We start from the raw sequence: 24,720 nt of genomic DNA on the forward strand, positions 1-24,720 counted from the left end.
GAATATTAACTGTGAAAATAAGGAACAAGCATCCTCAGTGCCCAGGCTTCCCAGGTGGCTCAGTGGTAAAAAAAATCTGCCTGCCAGTGCAGGAGCTGTAGGTTCGATCCCTGGGTCAGGAATATCCCCTGGAGAAGAAAAATGGCAATCCACTCCAGTATTCTTGCCTGGGAAATCCCATGGACAGAGCAGCATTGCAGGCTGCAGTCCATGGCGTTGCAAAGAGTCGGATACCACTGAGCAACTAAACAACAATATACTTAGTGTCCATCAAGGGCTGGGGTCAGTCTATCAGGTAGTATCAGGTACCTATATTCTCCTTCACTCCTCCAATTTGGTTGCTGCTCATTTGGTCTCCTTTTCACTCCAGAGAAGGTAAATGCCCGAAGGTGGCTCCCCCTCCCCTGCCCTCTGAGGGGTACAGCTGGGTCTTGAGCAATGCATGTCCTATCACTTGCAGCTCTTGTTAAAGTGCCTCTTCTGAGTGGGGCCCCAGATCTTTCCTTTCTAATCAACTCCAGGTGATGTCAGTGCCATTGGCTGGCAGAGCATCTTTAGAGCAGCAACGTCTGGGAGCTGTGCCCGCCGCCCCACAGCACAGTCTACTCCTGATTATCCAGGTGACTGAGTGGAGGCCAACTTAGATAACCAAACATCATGGTGAAAACGAGACCCGAGTCAGCCCTTGATCATCCAGGGACAAAAGAACTGTGACCAGTGCAACAGGAGCCTGGATCAGAGGGGCAGATTTCCCCAGCAAGTGCCCTTAATTAGGTTGACAATTAGGCAGCAGTTCATTAGAATGGGGGTGGGGGTAAGACCTAAAGCCCAGCCAGCCCAGGCTGTTCTGGGAGGAGCTGGGACTGGCCCTGAGCACTCAGCAGCAGAGATCCTTTGGAGCCTCAATTATGTATTGATCATTATCAATAGATAATCCATATGTGGTCCCCAAACAATGCAGAGGTGATGGAACTCAATAGAATGGTCTTAAAGGTGGGCTTCTGAGGAACCCATCATGACCCATCTGTCCCTAGAGTGCTCAACCAGTGCTCCACCCAGACTGTGTGGAGGGATCAAGCCCACTGACCCTGGCTATGTTCATGCTGTGTAACCTGACTGACCTCTCCTAATTGGGAACATCCACTGTGATGCCTTAAGTTCCTCTCAAACAGAATGTGATCTTGTGTGCCGGCTAAATCGCCTCAGTCGTGTCCGACTCTTTGTGACCCCATGGACTGCAGCCCGCTAGGCTACCTCTGTCTTTGGATTTCCTGGGCAAGAATACTGGAGTGGGTAACCATTCCCTTCTCCATCTTTTCCTATAGATGCAATAGAAAGAAAGGAAAGGAAAGAAGGGAAAAACAAAATTTCTCCTTGTGATGCGAACTCTTGGATTTGCTCTCTTAACAACTTTCCCGTGCACGGTACGCCACGCGTGCACGCTACGCCGCGCGGGCGAGTACGACACGGCGGCCGAGCTCTTCCGCTCGGCGCTGGCCGGCCTGGCGCAGCCCGACCGCGACCTGTGCCTGCGGCTGGGGGCGCGCTGGCCGCCTCCCCGAGTGCCTGGGGACGCTGCGGCCGGACGAGCTGGGGGAACCGACGGCCAGCCTGGCGCGCGCCCTGGGCCCGCGCGAACTGCGGGAAAGCCCGGGCCGCGCCCCTGGGGAGGCGCCCCGGGACCTGCTGGGCTTCCCGCGCTGCCGGCGGCTGCTGCACAAGCCAGTGACGCTGCCGTGCGGCCTCACCGTGTGCGGGCGCTGCGCCGAGCCGGGCCCGGACCGGCCGCCCGGGCGCCGGGTCAGCGTGGTGCTGAGCGGCCTGCTGGAGAAGTGCTTCCCGGGCGCGCAGGCTGGCGGGCCAGGCGCGGAACCTGCAGCGCCAGCGGCAGCCCGAGGCCGCGCTGGCCGGGTGTCACCAAGCCCTGGACCTGGCTAAGTGGGCGCGGGCGCAGGGCCGCCTGCCCGCGCGCCTGTTGAGCCGCAGGCCCGGGCCGGGAGAACTTGCTTTCTGGAGGTGGTGAGGCGAAGAGCAGAGGCCAGGTGCACCCGCGGGCGGTCTTTCCAGGACCTCCGCGGCGTTGCTGAACCGTCTTTTGAGGCCAAGACTGCTTTTTCACCCTGTCTTAGGAGTGAAGGGGTGGAGGTGTAGTGAAGGGTTTTCGGTGGTCGTGCAGGGAAATGCAGACGGCTCACGCTCTGGGGCAGGGCGCAGAAGAGAGCCGTGTGGTGGGGCCGGGTCTGCTTTGGGGATTCAGCTGGTGAATTCAGGAAGGATGCTCTTACACTGCAGTCAGGCTCTGACCTCCCTCCTCTCTCAAAGGCCGTTAGGTGTTGTTACGGTGTAATTAGCTTTTCAGGTGGTTATATACCCCCTGGAGGAGGAAATGGCAGCCCACTCCGGTAATTTTGCCTGGAAAACCCCATGGAAGGAGGAGTGTGGCGGGCTACAGTCCCTGGGGTCGCAGGGTTAGACAGGACTTAGAGACTACACCATCACCATCACATTACATAGGTACATAGATGCCCAAACTTTAATTAAATTTCTTAGTATTTTGAATCCAGCTATGTAGTAAGAGTTAAGGTCAAGAGGGAAGGCTTATCCCTGAAATGTAAGGGTAATTCAACATTAGGTAAAGCAGTCAGTGTGATGCACTGTAACACCAGGGGAGAGACATACTACATGTAACATACACGCGTATTATAATGCCCTTATAAGAAACTAGGAATAAGAGGCAGCTTCACCTAATTTGATAAATATTCCCTCTCAGAAGATTTTAGCAAACATACTTCATGTTAAAACATTAAACACTTTTTTTTAAAAGATTCAAGAATAAGAGAAAAATGTTCACTATCACCGCTGTTGTTGCCAGGTCAAAGGAAACAGTACAAATACTAGAATGCAAGAGTCTGCTATTTTTTAAATCAGGTGTGATTATTTAGAGCATTCCAGAGAATTAGCTTGTAGCAAAGTGGGAACAAGATGGAAATGTCCATTTTCATGGAGATTTTCAGTAGGTATATTTCCCAAGCTCAGAATATATTTCCAGCAGCATTTTCTTTCTCTCTCTCTCTCTCTCTTTTTTTTTTTTTGGTTTGTTTTGTATTTCCAAAAATCTCTAAAGATTTCTGTGTTTCAAAATGCATTTAACTGTGCCCTTGAGGCACTTTAACCTGGTATTGGATTGGAAAGGATTAATCTGCAATTATGTTCAGTACAGACTGACTACAGAGGCTAATATCATGAGACAAATATAATAGAATTCTATGAACACCTTCCAGGCAGTGAAATACTCAACTAAAATCTACATGTTTGGGACTTCCCTGGTGGTCCAATGGTTAAGACTCAACATTTCCAATTCCAGTGCCTTGGGTTCAATACCTGGTGGGGGAACTACCCATGTAGTTTTTTGGTGGCCAAAAAACAACACATAAAATAGAAGCAGTATTGTAACAAATTCAATGAAGGCTTTAAAGATGGTCCATGTCAAAAAAAAATTTTAAGTAAAATCACGTTTGTGGACTGACATCAGTTTTGCATAGGACCTGTGAGCATTTTCAAAGATGAATATGTAAAATTTCACTATAGATCAGGTGGTGAACATTTTCAGTTGATTTTTATGACAGGGGACACTAACTCTGAACCTGAATTGAGAAAATTTTACCTTCTGGAAGAGAATTGCATTTTTCTAATTGTGTATGTATGTGCTCAAGTCATGTCTGACTCTTTGTGACCCCGTGGACCTATATTACAAAAATATTTTGAATTTTGTTAACAAATAAGTTATAAAAATTTTTTTCTCCCTTGTTATATAAATACCTGCATATCCTCGAGTTGACCTCTTGTCCTGCAAAGGCTAAAGTATTTAATACCTGGCCTTTTACAGAAAAAAAAAGTTGCTAATCTCTATTGTAGCTAGTTAATGTCTTTTTAAAAAATTCAGCTTTTTCTTGTTTGGCTTTCCATTCCTGCTGTCCCTTTCCCCTTGCCCCCTTTTGCCCCTGTCATACCCTTCTCTGTATTATACACTTGTAGCAATAACACATTTATGAGCAGTGTCTGCTCACCGTGTCTTGATACAGTTATCTTTTTGCATGAGTTCTTTTATGCGTGTTTTCCCAGTTAACTGTGTAAACTAAGAAGATACAGAGTAGGGTTTGGAAAGCACCAAGTACTTACTTTGAGAAAAAGTCAAGCTCAAGGATTTTGAGCAAGCTGAAAACATGTGTGAAGTGGAGAGATGAGAACACATCTTAGGTGCCCCGAATATTTATCAATCAACTAAAAGGCACACTTCAGCCCTGTTTCAGAGATCCTACCATGAGTATGGGTAGAGTGAATTATGTCCAGCAGCGTAAGATATAGCTGTAATGGTTCTGCTTTCATGAGCTCTGACTTTGTCGTATTTCCATGGTACCCTGCCTTCTCGGCAATCCCATACACTGCCATTAGTTCTCTTGGCTTCTGTGTAGCTGGACCTAGGTCCTTGGTAGCATATGAGTAATTCTCAAGATCTCTTCTGTTTGAAGAATCTAGGGAAAAGATTTTTTTCCCTTCTTTTCCCACTTAAGAGAACATATTATGAGAACAGTTATGGTCATGAATCTGCACCCACTCAGATGTATAGAAAAACAAATTATGTTTTACTATTCTGTTTTTAAGCGCAAATTTCCTTGTGTACTTTCAAGAAAATTACTCTGAATCTTTTATTTTTATATGCCTAGCTACAACATTAAGATGGCTCAGCGTTTACTCAGTGGAAATTATGTTGTAGCTAGTGTGTGTGTAGCAGTCTGTTTTCCTGATGCATTTTGAGATATCACTCATTCTCTCTTCTGATTGCCTGAGAGAAGCTGTGTAAAATAGACTTACCAAATTACGAAACTCTACATATGATTTGAGAAGAAGTTGTTTGTTTTACCTTTTTTTTTTAATTGGAGGACAGTTGCTTTACAACGTTGTGATGGTTTCTGCAATACATCGGTGCAAACCAGTCATAATTATAAAAATGTTCCCTCTGTCTTGCGCCTCCTGCCTCCATCCCACCTCTAGGTCATCACGGAGTGTCAGGCTGGGCTTCTGTGTTACACAGCAGTTTCCTGCTGGTTACTTGTTTTTCATATGATATTGTATACATGTCAATGCTTTTTTCTCAATTTCTCCTAGCCTCTCTTTTCCCTACTGTGTCCACAAGTCCATTCTCTAAATCTGTATCTCCATTTCTTCTCTGTAAATAGGTTCATCAGTACTGTTTTTCTAGATTCCATATATATGCATTAATATGTTTGTTTTTCTCTTTCTGACTTTCTTTACTCTGTACAACAGGCTCTAGGTTTATCCGCCTCACTACAACTGAGTCAAATTCATTCCTTTTTATGGCTGAGTAATATTCCATTGTATATATGTGCCCCAACTTCTTTATCCATTCATCTGTCAGTGAACATCTAGATTGCTTCCATGTCCTGGCTATTGTGAATAGTGCTGCAGAGAACATTGGGATACATGTGTCTTTTTAAAAAAATTTATTTGTGCTGGGTCTTAGTTGTAGCATGTGGGATCTTCGATCTTCCTTGCAGCATGTGGGATCTTTTTTTTTTTTTTTTTTAAGTTGTGGCATGTGATCTGGTTCCCAGGCCAGGGGTGGAACCTGGGCCCCCCTGCATTGGGAGCTTGGAGTCTCAGCCCCTGGACCACCAGGGTTCTATACATGTCTTTATGAACTGTAGTTTCCTAGTTGTCTGTGATAGCTCAGTTGGTAAAGAATCTGCCTGCAACGCGGGAGACCTCGGTTTGAGCCCTGGGTTGGGAAGATTCGCTGGAGAGGGGATAGGCTACCCACTCCAGTATTCTTGGGCTTGTGGCTCAGCTGGTAAGAATCCACCTGCAATGCAGGACACCTGGGTTCTATTCCTGGGTTGGGAAGATCCCCCGGAGAAGGGAAAGGCTACCCACTCCAGGATTCTGACCTGGAGAACTCCATGGACTATACAGTCCATGGGGTCGCTAAGAGTCGGACATGACTGAGCGACTTTCACACAATCATATAAACATTCATATAAGTACTCATGCAAAAGGAAATCTTGAAAGTGACAAAAAGAACAATCACAAGGAGTCACACAGAGTTGGACACGACTGAGTGACTTCCACTTTCACTTTCATGTTAGTTTTCTTCCTGGTTTGTTAAGGAATCTCCATACCGTTCTCCACAGTGGCTGTTTACATTCCCACCAACAAAGTAGGGTTACCTTTATGTTTGTTTTCTAGTTTAATATTTTTAATCGCTTAAAGATAATTTTTTAAAATGCAGTCAGGTTTGTTTATTTCCATTCCTAATGTCTTTCAGCTCCTGGTGATAATTCATTATTGCTGCTGCAAGCAGAGTTGTGTTTATCCATGAAGAACTGTGAGCAGGCTCTGCAGGATGCTGGTGAAGTTTGTCAGAATGAACCTCTCTTGCCTAAGGTATTTGTATGGGTCGGCTTTGGAGATAATAAATGTAAATTTGTGGAATGTTCTTAATAAATTATTAAATAAGACTATTGTGATCAGGCAGCTATAGACAGTGTACATTTCTCTCAGTTTATAGGTAGTCTAAATGTCACAATCCACTTCATAGTAATCCAGCACAGTTGAAAGACCAAGTTTCCAACTGGATCTAGATAAGAAATGTGAGGCTGTCACGGCTAACGCCATGGTAGGCAGCCTAGATTAGGAATAGGCCTGGTTTCCAGGGGTAACATAATTATCAGGCCTCCTGGAGCCAGCCAATCAACATATGCCTAGCCAGAAAAAAGGGAACCTATCAGGGGAAAGCTGAAAGCCCCACTTTGGGCCAACAAAAATTACCTTGCAACTGTGTAACCAATCCGCTTACGCCAACTACCCACTGTGTAACCAATCCGATTGCACCAACTACCTGCTGCTTATTTTGACCTAATAAATACCCGAGAGAACTGGGGCTCAGGGCCTTTCGTCCTCACACACCTGGTGAGGGTGGGAGGCCCTGGCTCGAGTCAGTAATAAATTCCACTATTGCAAGTTGCATTGTTTCGAGGAGTCTTCTTTCCCGACCAGGGACGTGGACTACGGGCAGAACAGAAACACTAATTTAGATTACTCTTAGTAGATGATTAACTGAATAATATGCCTTATGCAGTGAACAAACATGTAAACAAAATAATAGAACTGTATAAATTTGTGAGTTAAAAGAAATGTTTAAGATGACAGTTTAAATAGGAAGATCATGTAATAATCATGACCAGCAGTAGAGCCCTAATATACATGGTGAATATAGGCAATGTTGGTAAAAGGGTGCACTTTGTATGTATTCTGGAATAATTTTAATCTCTGTGTCTTAGCTGGAAAGTTCCAATGTCTCTTTCTCTGTGATACAAATTAAGGTTGGCTGACCTAACAATGATAGCTTAAATTGTCCTTGAGAAGATTTGTAAGCCAAAGAATAAAAGGTGTAGCTTTTTTCATGAATCTTTGAATTTTAAACCCCTTAAGAGATTTTAAAGTTTTAAAGAACTTGTGATGAGATAAACACCTATAGCATTCTCTGTTTAATAATTAAGATATTTTTCCTCCTGCTGTATTACTTTCTAATTACATTTGTTTTAGAAACACTGAAGAAACATTAACCCAGGTTAATAGACAATATGTAGCCTGTTCTTTTACCTTTATCTATCCAGTCATCCATCCATTCAGTCATCTATTCATCTATCCAACCATCCAGTCATCCATCCATCCATCCATCCATCCATCCAGTCTTCCATCCATTCAGTCATTCATCCATCCAGTCATCCAATCATTAATCCATCCAGTCATCCATCCATCTATCTAGTCATCCATTCTTCCAATGGTCCATCTATCCAGTCATCCACCCAGTCATCCATCCATCCATCCATTCATCTGGTCATTCATCTGTCCATCCATCTGTCCATCCATCCATCGAGTCAGACATTCATCCATCCATCTATCTAGTCATCCATCCATCCATCTGTCCACTCATCCACCCAGTCATCCATCTGCCCAGTTATCCATCCATCCAGTCATCCATCCACCCATCTATATTGTCATCCACCAAGTCATCCATCCATCCATCCATTCAGTCATCCATCCATCCATCTATCCAGTCATCCATTCATCCAGTCATCCATCCATCCATCTATCCAGTATCCATCCATCCACCCAGTCATCCATCCATCCAGTCATCCTAGAATCTAACTGACTCAGTGTCAGAGGAAACCTGCTGAAAGCAGTTCATCTTTCTTAAATATGAGCGAAGAACTGAGGACCAACAAGAAAAAAACTCAATAGCGCAAGAAGAGAAAGATTAAATGATGGAAACAACTGACTCCAATGGAAATATAACACGTGAACTAGTCCAACAAACAAACCACAATATATAGTGATTTGAGAAAATATTGCATCCGTAAAGCAAAAACAAAATGCTGTTGGGAAATACTGATCCATGTTGTGTTCTGTTCATTTCTGTTGTGGTACTTTGTATGTTAACACTTTGTTATAGTTACTTCTATCATGTGTGTCTGCTCCCACAAGACCGTATGCACCTTGAAGACAGGAACATGGTAGTGACCTCTGATTACTGAGTGAGTTAAAGGGCCAGACATCCAATTCTCTCTTAGCCGGTCCCTTGCACCTGCTTTGGGATCAGACTCCACGTGCGGACTCTGGTGTTCTGATCGTGGATCATACTTGTGGGACATTCAGGTTTGCCGGCTCTATAACATGGTCGATCTGAAGCCATGCTCCGTGGGCTTGTGTTTATTCTATTTGATATGAAAATAAAACAGTTCCAGTGATTTTTTTCAGGGCTGTTTGTATGCAAGTGTATCATCACACTGTTTTTTTCAAATGTTTGTCTTTGGATGCATCCAGGGGCATCATGTGAAAGCCCAGGCTCTCTCTGGCCTGGGAAGAAGTAAGGAGACGTTGAAGGAGTTTCTCTATTGCCTTGCTCTAAATCCTGAATGTAACTCAGTGAAGAAAGAAGCCCAGAAGGTGTGATTCCCCTTCAATGACTTGCTTCTTTGAGTCTTACCTTCTGCCTTTGTGTTCATGCTGAGTAGCTCCTTTGTGTAAAATAAGTGAGAAATGTAGCTCTGAATATTCATGACAGTGTGATTTAAAATGCACAGTGATAATGATGAGTTCACGCATTTGATAACCTTCATTTATGAATAATGCAGCACGTCTCACGAGTCAGGGGCACATATATCTCACCTCTGCTGAACTAATGACAGGTATCAGTGAGACAAGGTTAATGTGTGACGCTGGGGATGCAAGGTGATTTATCCTGGGGTTTGTAATTCAAATGTTATAGTTTGTGCAGGAGCCACATAAAAGACATTGTGATATATGCAAAATATATAAATTCAGCTACATAGGTTGACTTGAAATTTTCAGCAAAGCTTCTCCAACAAGATGCAGAAATACCTGCTCTTTTATGCAGATCTTTAGCCTAATCTTATTAGAGGTCATCAAGTCACTTGGTGTAAGGACCTACCCTATTAAAAAAACTTGTATGGTAGTTACACAGCCTAAGCATTTCCAGTGACCATGAGTTCTTGTTTTTACATTTTCTGTGAATCTTTTAGGTTTGTTATGTATTTTTCAAAAGTGTTTTTTTGAACACTTTTTTTCCTCTTTTTCCTCTTGGCAGTTTTGTAGGTACTGTGTGAGGTGTTTTTCCCAGCTTCAGAAAATGTGCCTCAGAATTTAACATCTTCCACCCAAACATACTGTTGAACACGAGATTAAAGGCTCAATGTCAGAGAGTGTGAACAGCCAGGGTCCTGTGGAGGACGGTGGCAGTGCAGGAAGGTCTAAGGTGGGAAGTGCACGTATTTGTCAATATTATCTCTCTCTCTTTTTTTTTCTTTTTTAAATTTAGCTGCGTAAGGTCTCCGTTGCAGCATGCAGGATCTCTTGTTGCAGCACATGGACTCCCCAGCTGTGGCTCTTGGGCTTTGCTGCTCCAGGGAATGTGGGATCTTAGTGCCCTGACCAGGGGTGGAATCACATCACCCGCATTGAGAGGTGGCTTCTTTTAACCACTGAACCACCAGCGGAGTCGCTGTCGTAATTATCTCCATTAAGCTTAATGTAGTTTTGAACATTTACAAGTTATTCAGATGTTGATGTTCCATTAGCTAGTACTTCTCAAGACCAGTTCTGGCTTCTCCTCTTGAGAGTTAAAACTTTCAAAGGATGTTGGTGGAAGTACTGAAAAGCTTTGAAGATTGATGGGGCTTCCCTAGTAGTCCAGTGGCTAAGACTCTGTGCCTGCAATGCAGGGAGCTTGGGTTTGATCCCTGGTCAGGGAACTAGGTCCCACATGCTGCAACTAAAGATTCCACATGCAACTAAGACTGGCGCAGCCAAGTAAATAAATAAAATATTTTAAAAAATTGCTGAAGATTGAAAGAAACTTCTAAAACATTCCAAAACACCCCAAACCTCAGGAGACTTGAAATTATTTTGTCTTAGAGAAAAGAAAGCACAGGGATAATTTGAATATATGAATACTGGTGTTCAGTTGCTCTCTCAGGAAGAAATTATCCTTATATTCTACCATGAAAACTGTACAGTTCATCTCAACAGTTAATAGATGAAACCCATTATGAAGGAAAAGTGTAAGCCTTCTTTTTTTCCAAAGATTCCCAAGAAAGGCTATTGCCTGAACTTTTTTTCTTATGCTAATATTCAGGATTCTTTTTTCCTACTTTATCAGAATCCATCTGAGAAACCTGATGTGTTTAGAAATAGCAGTTCCTCAGTTTTACATTTCATACTGGGCTTACACTGTGAAGAGGATCAGGAGGTGTTAGACGACATCCTTCCAACGGAGCCCAGCACTGGTTTAAAGAGACAGTTTCCAAATGACTCAGGATGCGCATGATGTGAATGCCACTGGGAAATTTCTCAAGAAAGGTTAGTAGGCTGTTTGTCATGGAGTATGTGACTGTAGAGTGATAGACTGCTGGCTGATGCTTAATATACTTAAATTTTTATACAGGCAGTTTAAGATGAATAGTGAAATGAATATATCACCTTTCAGATGATAGGCCAGTTTCAGTGGTTACTTCTATAAAGACTTCATAGCTAAAAGACACAGAGAAATTTAGGTATAACTTTTAACTTTTATTCATGCTTTATAGATAAATGATGGCTATATACATTCAGGCTTCAGTACATGTGAATTCAACCAACCACAGATCAAAAATATTTGGGAAAAAAATTTCAGAAAGTGCCAAAAAGTAAAACTTGCTTTTACCCTGTGTAGCAACTATTTACATAACATTTACATGTATTGCTATGAGTATTATTAGTAATCTGGAGATGATTTAAGGTATAGACATGCCTCATTTATTGTACTTTGCAGATGATGATGATTATTATTTTTTTAACAGATTGATGGTTTGTGGCAAACCTGTCTTGTCAGGAAATGGTTATCCCATTTAGCAATAAATTATTTTTAATTAGGGCTTCCCTGGTGGCTCAGCAGGAGACCAAGCTTCGATCCCTGGATTTAGAAGATCTCCTGGAGAAGGGAATGGTTACCCACTCCAGTATTCTTGCCTGGAGAATCTCATGGACAGAGGATCCTGTCCGGCTATAGTCCATGGGGTCACAAAGAGTCAGACACGACTGAGCGACTAACACTATTTCTAATTAACATATGTGCATTGTTTTCTTAGGCATAATGCTACTGCACACTTAGTGGACCACAATATAGCGTAAACCTAAGGTGTTTTTTTAAACTTTATTTTTGTCTGTGCCGGGTCCTTGCTGCTGCTCGCGGGCTCCCTCTAGCGTGGAGAGTGAGGGCTACTCTGTCGCGGTGCTCAGACTGCTCCCTGCGCGGCTGCTCTCGCGGCAGAGCACGGGATATCTAGGTGCTCGGGCTTCAGGAGTCGCGGCTCCGGGCTCCGTTGTCGCGGCTCCGGGCTTAGTAGTCGTCGTGGTGCGCAGGCTTAGTTTTTCCTTGGCATGTGGGATCTTCCCAGGTCAGTGATCGAACTCATGCCTCCTGCATTGACAGGCAGATTCTTTAACCCTGAGCCACCAGGGAAGCCCAAATACAAGTTTGATCTGCAGTGAGAAACCAAAAACGATTTGTATGACTCAGTTTATTGTGGTATTCACTTTATTGCGGTGGATTGGAACTGACCCCGAGATACCTCTAGGCTGTGCCTGTGTGTTTGGGAGGGTGTGCTTAGGTTATATGCAAACACCACACCATTTTCTGTAAGGGACGCCATCCAGCATCAGGGATCTTGGCGTCCCTGGGAGTCCTGGAACTGTCAAGGAAATTTAAAACTCATTTAAATGTGTCCCTGCGGGACTTCCCTGGTGGTCCAGTGGCTAAGACCCTGCACTCCCAGTGCAGGGGCCGGGGTTCGATGCCTGGTCAGGGAACTAGATCCTGTATGTCACAACTAAAAGTTCCCACATGCCACAATGAAGATCAAAGATTCTGTGTGCCCCCCTCCACAAGCAGCCAAATAATAAATATTTTTAAAAATAAATAAGTAAATGTGTCCCTGAGCGCGTGCTCAGTTGCTTCATTCATGTCCGACTCTTTGTGACCCCATGGACTGTAGCCCCCCAGGCTCCTCTGTCCATGGAACTCTCCAGGCAAGGGTACTGTAGTGGGTAGCTCTTCCCTTCTCTCGGGGATCTCTCTCTCAGGATTGAATCTGAATGTCCCAAATTGTGGGCATATTCTTTACCATCTGGGCCACCAGAGGAGCCTGTAACACACTTTAGCCAGAGGAAATACACTTTATCGCTTCTGAGTGTTGAAGAATTGATGCTTTTGAACTGTGGTGTTGGAGAAGACTCTTGAGAGTCCCTTGGACTGCAAGGAGATCCAACCAGTCCATCCTAAAGGAGATCAGTCCTGGGTGTTCATTGGAAGGACTGATGTTGAAGCTGAAACTCCAATACTTTTTCCACCTGATGCAAAGAGCTGACTCATTTGAAAAGACCCTGATACTAGGAAAGATTGAGGGCAGGAGGAGAAGGGGACGACAGAGGATGAAATGGCTGGATGGCATCACCGACTCAATGGACATGGGTTTGGGTGGACTCCAGGAGTTGGTGATAGACAGGGAGGCCTGGCGTGCTGCGGTTCATGGGGTCGCAAAGAGTCGGACACGACTGAGTGACTAAATTGAACTTACCCAGATGTGCAAGTGTTAATTATAGCATTTAAATTTTTTCAGAGGCAGACTCCTTACCCCAAAGAAATGTGAACTCTAACACAGGAGAAAGTGAAGAGCTCCCCACAGAGGTGGCTGACTTCGGGTGTGCCCTTTGCGTGAGGTGTGGTGACACAGCATCTACACCACTGTGAAAAATCCAGCCTTTCTGAATTTTGTGCCCTAAACGTAATGGGCTTTAAAAAATTATTTGTTTTAATTGGAGGATAATTACAATATTGTGATGGTTTTTGCCATACATCTGTATGAGTTGTCCATAAGTATACCTGTGTCCCCTCCATCCTGAACCCCCCTCCCAACTCCCTCCCACCTCATTCCTCCAGGTTGTCACAGAGCACCGGCTTTGGGTGCCCTGCTTCATGCATGAAACTTCCACTGGTCATCTGTTTTACATCGATCGTGCGTATGTTTCAATGCTGTTCTCTCAAATCATCCCACCCTTTCCTTTTCCCACTGAGTCCAAAAGTCTGCTCTTTACCTCTGTGTCTCCTATTGTCAGAGAAATTGCATACACCTCAATAACAATTGCTTTATTTTCTAAAAATCTGATAAGATAAATACGGAAAATGGGTATAAACAGATTCTTTGAAAGCCTACTGTGGACGTGTCTTGCTGAAAACCCAGATGTTTCTGCAGGTTGCTCTTTGAACCTGTGACTATGCCCTGTGGACACACGTTTTTGCCTGAAATGCCAGGAGCTCTGCCTGGACCACGCCCTACATTGTCCCGTGTGCAAAGAAAAACTTTCAGAAGTAGGTATTTCTCTGGAAATGACTTATCCGGGTGTTGTAGGAAGGGGGACGCCCCCTACAGGGCCCCAAGAGCGGGCTCTTGTCTAACACTCGGAAAAGAATTGTCCGAGGAGACACATGTGCTGACAAAGCAAGAGATTTTATTGGAAAGGGCACCCAGGTGGAGAGCAGTAGGTGAGGGGACCCAGGAGAACTGCTCTGCCGCGTGGCTCGCAGTCTTGGGTTTTATGGTGATGGGATTAGTTTCCGGGTGGTCTTTGGCCAATCATTCTAATTCAGAGTCTTTCCTGGTGGCCCACGCATCGCTCAGCCAAGATGGATGCTAGCGAGAGGGATCCTGGGAAGTCGGCGGACACGCGGTTTCTCCTCTCGACCTTTCCCGAACTCTTCCGGTTGGTGGGTTGGTGGTGGCTTATTAGTTCCATATTCCTTATCAGGATCTCCTGTCATAAAACAACTCATGCAACTGGTTACTATGGTGCCTGGCCAGGGTGAGCGGTTTCAATCAGTGTGCTTCCCCTAACACTGGCACTTTTAAAATTTGGCCTCCACCTTCTTTCCCTTCACATGCAGCTTGGTGCCTTAGCTCCCATTCTCAGTCCTGACAAAGTCAGCCCTTTTTGCTTTTGTGTGTGTCTATATAAGTAGAGAGCAAAGCTAGAGTCAACCCACAAAGTAGGGAAGATTAAATTTCAGTTGAAATTCATAATCTGAAATCTGAGACTTGAAATACCATTAGTCATTTTTGCTGTTCTTCTCCGGTAGCTTCAGCTTTTCACCCTCCAAGGCGATTCTTTGATATTTCTCTTGTCTTCCACCACCTGCTACTCAACTCCCTCTCCCCTCCCTGACCAGATTCTCCATGGAGAGTATAGACAAACGCCAGCAAGATGTTAATTGCCTCTTCCTTCCTCCAGGCAAACCCTGTCTGCTGAGCTGCTTTCCTGGGGGAGGGACAGCCCGCCCCTCCCTCACAGGGCTGACCTTCCATCTCTCTCACCTCAGTTCCTTTGTCTTCTGAGACCCCAGCTCCCTACAAAAGAGAGCCCTTTTTCCTTAAGCATTGATTACCATAGGGCCTTCCTTTGGTGGTACAGTGGTTAAGACTTAACCTTCCCCTCCAGAGTGTGTGGGCTCCATCCCTGGTTAGGGAGCTAAGATCTGACATGCCTTGCAGACAAAAAACCAAACGCAGAAACAATATTTTTACAAATTCAATAAAGACTTTAAAAATGGTTCACGTCAAAAAAAAAAGAAAAAAGAAAAATCTTAAAAAGAAAAAAAAAAAGAATTAAATACCAGGCAGTATTATTTAACTTTGTTTTGTTACAGTTGTTGGCAAGCAGAAATTTTAATACAACTGCTCTGGCCGAAGAGTTAATATTTCGGTATTTCTCAGATGAGCTGTCTGACAGAGAATCTACGATGAAGAAATGACAGAGCTGTCACAGTAAGTCCTCATGCTCTAGGTACTTCGTGCTGCATGGAGGTTAAAGAAGAAAATCCTGGCTAACCTCACAGCTCTATCTCAGTTTTTTTTACCCCCTCTTTGGCAGAGAAATTGGCCTCAAAAAAGAAAAAATTAATTGCAAAGAGTTTATGGAATTTAATTGAAGAAGATTGTAAGAAATATTCCAAAAGTATGTTTTGACAAAATCATATAGTTGCTTTTTTATATATATATATAGTTGCTTTTTATGTCTAAATAAGCAATACTGAATTTTTCAGAACTGAAAAGGCACAGTTCATTAAAAACAGAAGGTGTTTGAAAACAGGCTTTTTCCCCCTCAAAATAGGTTTGACAGTTGTTTTTTTTTTCTTTTAAAGTGATTAAAGTTTTGTGTTGTAGTGATCTGTAAGTGTTGAGATCTTATCATTCTTCTAGTCTTTTTTATTTATTAGTAGATTCATTACTTTTGACATCTGTCATTTTTGCTTTCATCAGAATTTTTTCTTATTTTTCTTGTGATGTAACTGACGTTTAACATTATACTAGTTTTAGGTGTACAAGAGAGTGAGTTGATATTTGTGTATATGGTGAAATGATCACCATAGTAAATCTAAGTTAACATCTGTCTCCAGACAAAGTTACAATATTTTTATTGTGATAAGAGCTTTTTAAGGTTTATTCTCTTAGCAACTTTTAAATATGCAATACAGTAGCATTAACTATGGTCACCATGCTGTGCATTGCATCTCCAGGACTTGTTTATTTTATAACTGGAACTTTGTGCTTTTTGACCCCCTTCACGGATTGCACACACAGATACACAGACAGACAGACACACACATACACAGACACACACACAGACACACAGACACACACACAGACACACACCCACTACTGGTAACCCTGCCTGTCCTCTGTATCTATGAACTTGGTTTTGTTTGTTTTTAGATGCCATATATAAATGAGATCATATAGTTTCCGTCTTTCTCTGTCTGACTTACGTCACTTAGCACTGTGCCCTCAAGGTCGTGAGAATGTGTTCATAGTGATCTTAAGCATGTTCTCTCATCAGATTAAATAAGAGGGCTGGCTGAGAACTTTTTCATGCTGTGACTGTTGACTTTCTTCTCCCACCTAAGGCTTAGGCAAGCCTGAGGGTTTTGTCATTAAGAGAACCACGGTTGTCACGCCCTTCCATGTCTGACAGCTCCCACACCTAGTTAACATTCCTCTTACCCCGCAGTCTGACCAGAGATGTGCCCATCTTTGCATGCGCCATGGCCTTCCCCACCGTATCCTGCCTGCTCCACGTCTTCGAGCCCCGCTATCGGCTTATGATACGAAGATGCATGGAAACGGGCACCAAACGGTTTGGCATGTGTTTATCTGCTGAGCACACGGAGTAAGAATTATCAGTATTCAAAGAAAAGGTTCTGGGGACTTCCCAGTGGTTGAGACTCCATGCTTCCAATGCAGGGGGTACAGGTTTGATTCCTGGTTGGGGAAATAGGATCCCACATGCTGTGTGGTGGGGCTTCCCTGGTGGCTCAAATCGTAAATAATCTGCCTGCAATGTGGAGATCTGGTTTTGACCCCTGGGTTGGCAAGATTCCCCTTGAGAAGGAAACAGCTGCTCACTCCAGTGTTCTTGCCTGGAAAATCCCATGGACAGAGGAGCCTCGCGGTCCAGTCCATGGGGTCACAAAGAGTTGGACAGGACTGGGAGACTAACACTATGTAATTGTGAACATGCTGGGTGGTGCAGCCAAAAGATTAAAAAGAGGAGGGGGCTTATAATTAAATGCATCATTTTTCATTTTTCTTGGAGAACAACTTAAGATGATGTTGGTAATCTCTAGTGGCTCCTATTACAAAATGAAGTATAAGCCTGGGGACATCTGTGTTGTGACTCCACCTTTCATTCTGGTCTTGTCTCCCACGCCTTTGCCTTGAACATCACACCTGCTGATTCTCGGCTGTCTCTCCCACCTGTCCCGCCAGGATCTCGGAGTACGGCTGCGTGCAGGAAGTCAAGGACGTCAGGACATTCCCCGACAGCAGCTCCGTCGTTGACGCCTCGGGGATCAGCCGCTTCCGGGTTTTGAGCCACCGTCACAGAGACGGCTACAACACAGCGGACATTGAATACTTGGAAGATGAAAGGGTGAGTAGCCACCTGCAGTGCCAGCTCCATCTCCTCTCCAGCCGCTCTTTCTGCTCACCTGTGGGCACCAGGCCTCACGGGCCAGAGGGCAGAATGCAGCCAGGTGAATGGCAAGGTCTGGGGCACAGGGAGCTGGTTTGAAGATGATGACTGAGTGTGGTGGCTCTTGGGTTCCTCTTCTGTTTTTGTTGTTGTTTAGTCGCTAAGTTGTGGCCGACTCTTTGCAACCCCATGGACTGCAGCACGCCAGTCTTCCCTGTCCCTCACCATCTCCTGGAAGTCGTCCAAGTTCATGTCCATTGAGTCAGTGATGCCATCCAACCATCTCATCCTCTGTCATCCCCTTCTCCTCCTGCCTTCAATCTTTCCCAGCATCAGGGTCTCTTTCAATGAGTTGGCTCTTCACATCAGGTGGCCAAAGTATAGGAACTTAAGCTTTAGCATTAGTCCTTCCAAACAGTATTCAAGGTTGCTTTCCTTTAGGATTGACTGGTTTGATCTTGCTGTCCAGGGGACTCTCAAGAGTCTTCTCCAACTCCACAGTTCAAAAGCATCAATTCTTTGGCGCTCAGCCTTCTTTATGGTTCAACTCTCACATCTGTACATGACTGCTGGAAAAACCATAGCTTTGACTATACAGATCTTTGTTGGCAAAATGATATCTTTGCTTTTTAATCAAATTAAGAATGGTTGTAAGTTATAATCTAGTTCCAGAGTCTACCTCAATTTTAGTAAATGCTGTAGTCTTGCAGTCAGGAAGGACCTTAGTGGTTTATTTCCATTTTACAGATGAGGGAGTTGTACCCTAACGTGACTGAGCAACTGGCTAGCATTCCCACATGAGAGGGAGGGAGGAAGCCAGAAGAACCCGGGCCCCTGGCCCCTGCCTGGAGCTATTTCTGCTCAGTGTTCCTACGTAGGACGGAGCCTTGCTGGGCAGTGAGAGGGGCCCAGGCAGCAGGGTGTGTCCTTCTAAAGCCATAGGATCTCTCTTGGCATCAGGCTCAGACCATGCGTGCACTGTTGCTATAGCGTATCTTTTGAAATATAGTTTGGGGGCATGGAATACAGGTGTTAAACTGCTGTAACTCTTTGACTTGAACTACCCTGGTGGCTCAGTGGTAAAAGAATCCGCCTACCAGTGCAGAAGACAAGGGTTCCATCCCTGGATTGGAAAGATCCCCTGGAGAAGGAAATGGCAACCCACTCCAGTATTCTTGCCTGGAAAATCCCATAGACAGAGGAGCTTGGTGGGCTATAATCCATGGGTCACAAAGAGTCAGACACAACTAAGCAACTAAATAATAACTCTTTGACTTGATAATTCTGCTTCTGGGAATGTATCCTGAGGCAGTGACAGCCCCTTCTCATGCACATATGAAAAAAACCACTTTGCATAATTACTTAATATTATTTGTGTTATCTTATTAATAAAATACATCTTATGTGAATGGTTGAATAAATTATGGTATATTTCAAATAGAGGATTGCATGTAGCCATTAAAAATGATTCCTGGTAATATCAGATACATCTTTATATCAAGATACTAAGAGGAACATCTGGGTGTTACTGATGGACATGGGGTAGACTCAGCTCCACTGTGTAAGAGTGCAGGCTTCTACATGGAGCTTGTGTACCCGCGTGTGTGCTCAGTCCTGTCCCATCTTTGCACCCCACGAACTGTAGCCCGCCAGGCCCCTCTGTCCGTGGGATTTCCCGGGCAAGAACACTGGAGTGGGTTGCCATTTCCTTCTCCAGGGGATCTTGCCGACCCAGGGATGGAACCCACGTCTCCTACATTGGCAGGCAGATTCTTCACCAGCAGCGCCACCTGTCCGTTGATGAAAGGCTAATGAATTACTGAAGTGCTCAATGCAATGCTGATGAACCGATGAGAAGGCTGTCTCTCTTCCTTGACGAGGTGGAAGGCCCAGAGGACGAGGAGCTCGGCATGCTGCCCGACCCAGTGTATCGGCAGCCTGCGTCCCGGCTCGCCTCACTGCAGGCTCCCACGGAAGAGCAGAGTGTAAGCCACTTTGGGTTAATGCCGCCGGACAGAGAACCTGAGCCTCGGGCCTGCCGCGCGGCTTCTCTTGCTGATGTTTCCTGCCACCGTGTGCTGGGACGTCACAGCCAGCGGAGCGTGGCAGCCCTGCCCTGCCGCCTGCTCCGTCCCGGCCGTTTGTGAACCACGTCACGTATCAGCAGCCCAGAGAAGCACCTGATAGAGTAGCGTGTGCCTTGTGGAGCAAAAGTGATAAATGCTACGTGAAGGTGATGTGTTTTCTGTCAGAAATCAGTTTACTCTGACTGGCTGTCCTCTTTTGTACTTCTCTCACCAACATCAGCCGATTTGGTAACTGCCGTCCATCTGCAGGGCAGACTCCATGTTTTGTACCTAATCCTGCCTTACCCCTAATGAACGGGCGTTGAATAAATGAGAAAATTCTCTGTCATTAATTTAGAAGCTTTCCTAGTCCTCTGTCCCATCTTCAGGGGCTTTCTCTCTGCTCCCAGGCATGCTTCAGTGATGCTGTTTTTTTTCTTTTTTTTCTTATTTATTTTTATTGATGTATAGTTGGTTCACAGTGTCGTTAATTTCTGTTATACAGCAAAGTGATTCAGCTATACCTATGTATACATTCTTTTATTAGTGTTCTTTTCCATTATGGTTTATCATGGGATTTTGTTTGTATTGGAGTATAGTTGCTTTATAATGTTACACTAGTTTCTGCTGTTCAACAAAGTGAGTCGGTCACATGTATACATATGTCTCCTCCCTCTTCAGCCTCCTCCCTCTCCCATGGCATCCCACCCCTCTAGGTCATCACAGGTCACCGAGCTGAGCGCCTGTATTATATAGCACATTCCCACTAGCTACCTATTTTTACACATGGTAGTGGGTATATTTCAATGCTACTGTTTCAATTCGTCCCTCCCTCTCCTTCCCCTTCTGTGTCCACAATTCTGTTCTCTAAGTCTGATCCTCTATCCCTGCCCTGCAAATAGGTCCATCAGTACCATCTTTCTAGATTCCATGTACATGTGTTAATATACAGTATTTGTTTTTCTCTTTCTGACTGACTTCGCTCTGTATGACAGACTCTAGGTTCAGCCGCATCACTCCAAATGACCCAGTTTTGTACCTCTTATGGATGAGTAATATTCCGTTGTGTTTCAGTGATGAACAGGCTTCAGGTCTGTGAAGCATTGCTAAGTGCAAATGGCTTGTCTCCCCCGAATTTGGACGACAGAGCCAGGAGGGGATGGTGCGGGCTTCTGACTGAGAGCCTGCAGCTCCCCCGGCTGGGCCCACTCACCTGTCCTGGAGACAGGGGAGGGGACAGGGCCAGGTCTCAGCAGGTTTAGGGTCAGATGAAGTGTCTTTGGTATTGTTTCCATCAATTTTCCTTTCTTTTCGTGTCTCTTGGTGGCTTGTATCTTTTACTGTCATGTGAGTTCTGTCCTTTCCAAACCCAGGAAAATGCTTTCGGTGAAAAATCACCCTCAAGCATTCCTCACCCTCTGCTCTATTATAATCTCTGCTCCTTCTCTGTTTTGTAGCTCAGATTCAGAAAGCAAGGTGGTTAGGCTAGCTTGATGACAGTATGAATTACCCTTTTTTTCTAGGTGTTTTTGCTTATTAACCCAAATTTTCCTCTAATTGTAACACATTGCATGATTGTCCTGGCTTAAAAACAACAGAAATTTATTATTGTACAGTTTGGGGGTTAGAAATCGCTCACAGGTCTCTCCAGGCTGCGATCAAAGTGACGGCAAGACTTGATTCCTTGCTGGAGGCTCTGAAGGGGAGTCCGTTTCCTCCCCTTCTCTGGGCTTGACAGGCTACAGTTCCTTGGCTCTGGCCCCTTCCTTCCTTCCTCCAGGCCAGCAGTGTTGACCTCTGACCCTTCTTCCATAATTCACACCCCCCTCTGACCACAGCCCAGAGCAGTTCTCTGCTGGAAGGACTTTGTGATGAGGTTGAACCCGCCAGGAACAATTCAGCATCATCTCTGCACCTCTCCAGGTCCCTGACTCACTCACATCTGCAGGGTCCCTGCCGCCATGTAAGCTGCCTAGTTACGGGCTTCGGGAACCAAAAGGTGAACACCTTTGGGAGACCGCCTGTCTTCCCACTGCGGAGGATTTTAGGTCCAGTGTGGGAGGTATTTTTATGCTGAAAGTGAAAGTGTTGGTCACTCAGTTGTGTCCAACTCCTTGCATCCCCATGGACTGTAGCCCGCCAGGCTCCTCTGTCCATGGGATTCTCTAGGCAAGAATACTGAAGTGGGTAACCATTCACTTCTCCAGGGGAATCTTCCCTACCCAGGGATCGAACCTGGGTCTCTTCCATTGCAGGCAGATTCTTTACCGTCTGAGTGACCAGGGAAGCCCCTTTATGCTGAGGCTTTCCCATTAAGCCTGCTACTCAGTTTCTCACTACTCTGTAAAGTGAGGAGGGAAGGGAGTATGGTGTTTTGTCCAACAGCTGTGCCGTCTTCCCTTGGAGGGGAGGTGGGTGCCTTCTGCACAGTGACCTGGGCTGCCCACTTTGACCTTGGTGCCATTCTTCATCTCTCACCCTGAGCTAAGGTGAGCCCAGAGCCACCCTCCCTGGTTCCCAGTTTGGATTCTGCTTGCTTCTGGAGTGGGGATGGAGGAGAAGCAGAGATCTGGGTATCTTGGTTTCAGTTCCAGGAATATTGAAAACAACTCTGTAGTTACCTTTTGCTCAGAGCTCAATCCAGAAGTGCCTGTTTGGTTATGAAATAAAGGCTATCAGGTGGCATAATAATTCATATATATATATTTAATAGTAACTCATTAAATGGGCTTCCCTGGTGGCTCAGTTGGTAAAAGAATACGCCTGCAATGCAGGAGACCTGGGTTTGATCCCTGGGTCAGGAAGATACCCTGAGAAGGAAATGGCTAACCATTCCAGTATTATCTGGAAAGTCCATGAACAGAGGAGTCTGGTAGGCTACAGTCCATGAGGTCACAAGAGTCAGACACGATTTAGCAACTAAACCATGATACCACACATATATTTATATATTTAATAGTAACATATATATATAGCTATTTCATATATATGTATATTTGTCTCATTGACTTTATTATAAGATTTGTAACAGTCAAATTTGTACCTACACTGTTTCTTTATAAACATTTTGCTTTGTAGAGCATGTTTAAAAAACAATAACAGAACATTGGAAAGTAGAGATAAAAATTATGATTGCTTCTTCTAATGGGCCATAGACTTTGAACTAGAGCTTTATTATTATTAATTTGGCTGTGCTTGGCCTTACTAGTTGTGGCATGTGGGATCCAGTTCCCTGACCCGGGATTGAACCCAGGTCGCCTGTATTGGGAACACGGAGTCTTGGTCACTGAACCACCGGGGGAATTGTGAACTAGAGCTTCAAGAGAATAAGAACAACTAATTCATGAAGCGTTTTCCTGTGGGAGATGCATCTCTTGGCAGGTTCTTCCTTTTGTGAATTTCCCCCATTTAAGTGTGTAACATACAAGTGAGCTTCGTCGGGGCTTCTCTGGTAGCTCTGCGGCAGAGACTCTGCCTGCCAGTGCTGGAGACATGGGTTCGATCTCCGATCCAGGAAGACCCCACACGCCACAGAGCAGCTAAGCCTGTGCGCCCCAACAATTGACCCTGTGCTGTAAAGCCTGGAAACTGCAACTGCTGAAGCCTGTGCACCCTAGAGCCCATGCTCCACAAGAGAAGCTGCAGCAATGTGAAGCCTGTGCACTGCAACCAGAGAGTAGCCCCCAGTCTGTGCAACTAGAGGAAAGCCCACACACCAGCAAAGACCCAGCCCGGCCAAAAATAAATAAATAAATAAATGATAAAAAGCTTTTTAAAAAGTAAGCTTTGGGCTTTAGGGCTGCATGAATGGTGTAGTAGACCTCAGAGAGAAGGCAGCATTTAATTCTTGCTCGTGTTGATGAGACAGAAGACCACATTGAGAATAGGCTTGTACTTGAGGTGCTAATTTTGTCTTCCTTTCTTTTGCAGAGTAACCCTATTGGTCCCGCGTGGTCCTGGTGGATGCTGGCAGTGTTGCCATTGGAGCAGAAGGCTCAACTGGCCATACTGGGCATGATCTCGCTGAAGGAGTGCCTGCTTGCCATTAGGCGAATATTAGTCATCATCACGCGTGAGATGAATAGCTGGCAAGAGCTCATTAATAGCAGGGAGAGAAACAGTTGATTTCTGTCAAACTTTCTGGAAGGACTTGAGTTTTTATGAGGTGTGCCAGGCACGGATGAGTTAACATCCATCCATCATGCTTTGTAACATGCTTGTTGATAGGGTTCCAGAATGGAACACTTGGCAGATGTTGTTTCCTACTCAGAAGTTAAGTCTGTGCTAGGTGGAATCTGACTCCGTACAAGGTGAGCCTGAAATCTGAATGGATCCCATGGTTGGAAAACAACCTAAAAAAATCTCTCTGGAACACATGCTCCAGTGCTCAGTACACTAAAGATGATTGACAAGTGGTTTAGGTTTTGCTAGAAAGAAGATTGCCTTCCCAGTGAAGTGTCTTGCTTCTCCAGACGGGAACAGCTCGCTTGGGTGCGTGGATAGGAAGAAGGACACTGCCCTGTTATCTGGAAGCATATTTCTCAGAGTCCGGGCTAGCTGGAAACATGCTTATTAGGCTTTGTCTGTCACTGTGAAATGGAGGAGTCAAACCGTTGTTCAGTGTGGGGGGTGAAGTTAGTCCTTATCCAAGAAGTAGCATAGAAGCAAATAGAGCTGTGTTTTTGTGTCCTGCAGTAGTTCAAATGTGGTAAATTGCATATTTTAAATAAATGAATATCAAAATATAAGAAGGTGTACCTTCGATGTAGAAAGCCTGAAAACAGTGTAGTTGATTTAGGATATGTATTTGTGCATATGCACACCCACACAGTACAGGATGAATAAAGGGAGCTAAAACTCTACCCATATTGGGATGTTAAGAATACAACCAAAATAGTGCAGAGAACCCCTTGGAAACACAATGTCTTATTAATTCAGTGGGTGTGAAGCATTTAGAAAATGTCATGTTTCTACTCAGATCAGCATTAGATGT

The 24,720-nt window shown here is 44.7% G+C and overlaps 1 protein-coding gene across 1 annotated transcript; it reads left to right on the forward strand.

The window, feature by feature from the left end:
* The first annotated feature begins 1,379 nt into the window (after nt 1-1,379).
* LONRF2 (LON peptidase N-terminal domain and ring finger 2) lies at nt 1,380-23,852 on the forward strand. The gene is given in 18 exon segments (XM_061156131.1): nt 1,380-1,540; nt 1,542-1,844; nt 1,846-1,932; nt 6,342-6,462; nt 8,905-9,027; nt 9,697-9,765; nt 9,767-9,856; nt 10,760-10,911; nt 10,913-10,959; nt 13,263-13,356; nt 13,890-13,929; nt 13,931-14,005; nt 15,338-15,416; nt 15,419-15,455; nt 16,699-16,857; nt 17,457-17,619; nt 19,542-19,694; nt 23,658-23,852. Coding segments are annotated over 18 exon segments (2,148 nt in total).
* Nucleotides 23,853-24,720: the final 868 nt, after the last annotated feature.

Source organism: Dama dama, chromosome 11 (genome assembly GCF_033118175.1).
Source record: "Dama dama isolate Ldn47 chromosome 11, ASM3311817v1, whole genome shotgun sequence".
Taxonomy (NCBI): Eukaryota; Metazoa; Chordata; class Mammalia; order Artiodactyla; family Cervidae; genus Dama; species Dama dama.